At 45.2% G+C, this 1,684-nt stretch overlaps 1 protein-coding gene across 1 annotated transcript in view; it reads left to right on the top strand.

The window, feature by feature from the left end:
* LOC107120229 (sodium- and chloride-dependent GABA transporter 2-like) overlaps positions 1-1,684 on the top strand; it is an 89,264-nt gene that overhangs the window by 26,399 nt on the left and 61,181 nt on the right. The window contains exon 4 of the mRNA XM_015422871.1: positions 318-402. Within this exon, the coding sequence (XP_015278357.1) occupies positions 318-402 (85 nt within the window). The remainder of the gene's footprint in view (positions 1-317; positions 403-1,684) is intronic.

The raw sequence follows: 1,684 nt of genomic DNA, 5'->3' as shown, positions 1-1,684 counted from the left end.
TCTTCTTCTTCTTCTTCTTCTTCTTCTTCTTCTTCTTCTTCTTCTTCTTCTTCTTCTTCTTCTTCTTCTTCTTCTTCTTCTTCTTCTTCTTCTTCCATGGAGAAAGCTATATCTCATTTCCCAGTTGTACTCATCAGCTCCTCTCCCAATGGGACCTTAACTGGAGACCCCACAACAGCTCAGTTTTCCTGAGCATCCTTCATGGTTTTGTAGTTTTATTGTCTTGTTTTCATGTGGAAAATGGATTAATTGTGTTTCATGGGTGTATCTTTCAATTATCTCTATTCACATTCTCTTCCCTTGGGCCTATCCTACAGGTAACTGTGTGGAATTCCAGAAGACAAACTCGTCTACCAATGTGACAGCTGAAAACGCCACCTCCCCAGTCATTGAATTCTGGGAGTAAGTGAAGGTCTCTTTCTCTTGGGAGCAAGGGTCCCCTCAAAAATGACCCACAGGCACAAGGGTAGTTGTTCCATTGGACATGTGAATTCCATGGATCTTTCTTCTTCCACTTTGACTCTATTTCTGTTGCTAATTTACCAAAAGTATACAGACATTTCAGTATACCCCTCATACGATTACCAGCCTCCTGGTGGGGACTGGAGTTCTCCTGAAGACTCAGACTTCAGAGATCAGCTTCCTTGAAGGAAATGGCAGTTTTGGAGGGTGTGGATTCTGTGGTGTTCCATAAAGGAGATCATCTCCCCACTAAGCTCCTTACTCTTTCAAAACTCCACCCTCCCTACCCATTGTCTCCAAATCTCCATGAATTTTCCAAGCTGGAGTTGGCAGCCCTAAGACATCAGATGCACTCAATTAAAAATAATATTCGTATCTTACTCTTGGGTCCTGAAGGCTCTCCAAAGTGATGCATAACCATAAAGGTAGCTAAAATACATTAAATCACCGCAAATGAACACATTTCAAAATATCCTTCCTCCAACAGCACATTGCAGAAAAAGTAAACAACGAACTGCATCACCCACCCACCCATGAGACTGATGCCTGGACAGTGAGCTAAAGAAAGTTCCCTCACTTCAGGCGCAGTGTCAGTTTGTGGTCCCCCCCCCCTTGATTCGTGCATTCGTACAAATTCCCAAACTGGGACCCTTCTTGGAAAATGTAGAAGCACTAAAGGAGGTGGTAGATTAGGAGAGGGCAGAAACCAGAAACCCCACCTTCCAGTAGCACGTAACTTTGTATACTATTGTAAACTACTGCACAATGAACGACAATAAGCACACAACAGTATGCTCAGCAGGCACGATTTGAGAAGCAGTGTGGTCTCTCTCAGCTCATCCAGTTTTGTGTCTGCGCATCTATATACACTTTTGTGTCTCAGCATCAGTGTGTCTATACATCAGCCGCTTGGACAGAATGATCTGAAGCCCCAGCTTCAGAGCCAGTTTGGTGTAGTGGTTAAGTGCGCGGACTCTAATCTGGGAGAACCGGGTTTGATTCCCCACTCCTCCACTTGCACCTGCTGATGTGACCTTGGGTCAGTCACAAGCTCTGGCACAGCTGTCCTTGAAAAAGAGCAGTTTGTGTCAGAGTTCTCTCAGCCCCACCCACCTCACAGGGTGTCTGTTGTGGGGAGGGGAAGGGAAAGGAGTTTGTAAGCCGCTCTGAGACACCTTTGGGTAGTGAAGGGCGGGGTTATAAATCCAATCTCCTCCTCCTA

Source organism: Gekko japonicus, unplaced genomic scaffold (assembly GCF_001447785.1).
Source record: "Gekko japonicus isolate JY-2015 unplaced genomic scaffold, Gekko_japonicus_V1.1 scaffold1229, whole genome shotgun sequence".
Taxonomy (NCBI): Eukaryota; Metazoa; Chordata; class Lepidosauria; order Squamata; family Gekkonidae; genus Gekko; species Gekko japonicus.
This window is presented reverse-complemented; position numbering and strand designations above follow the sequence as displayed.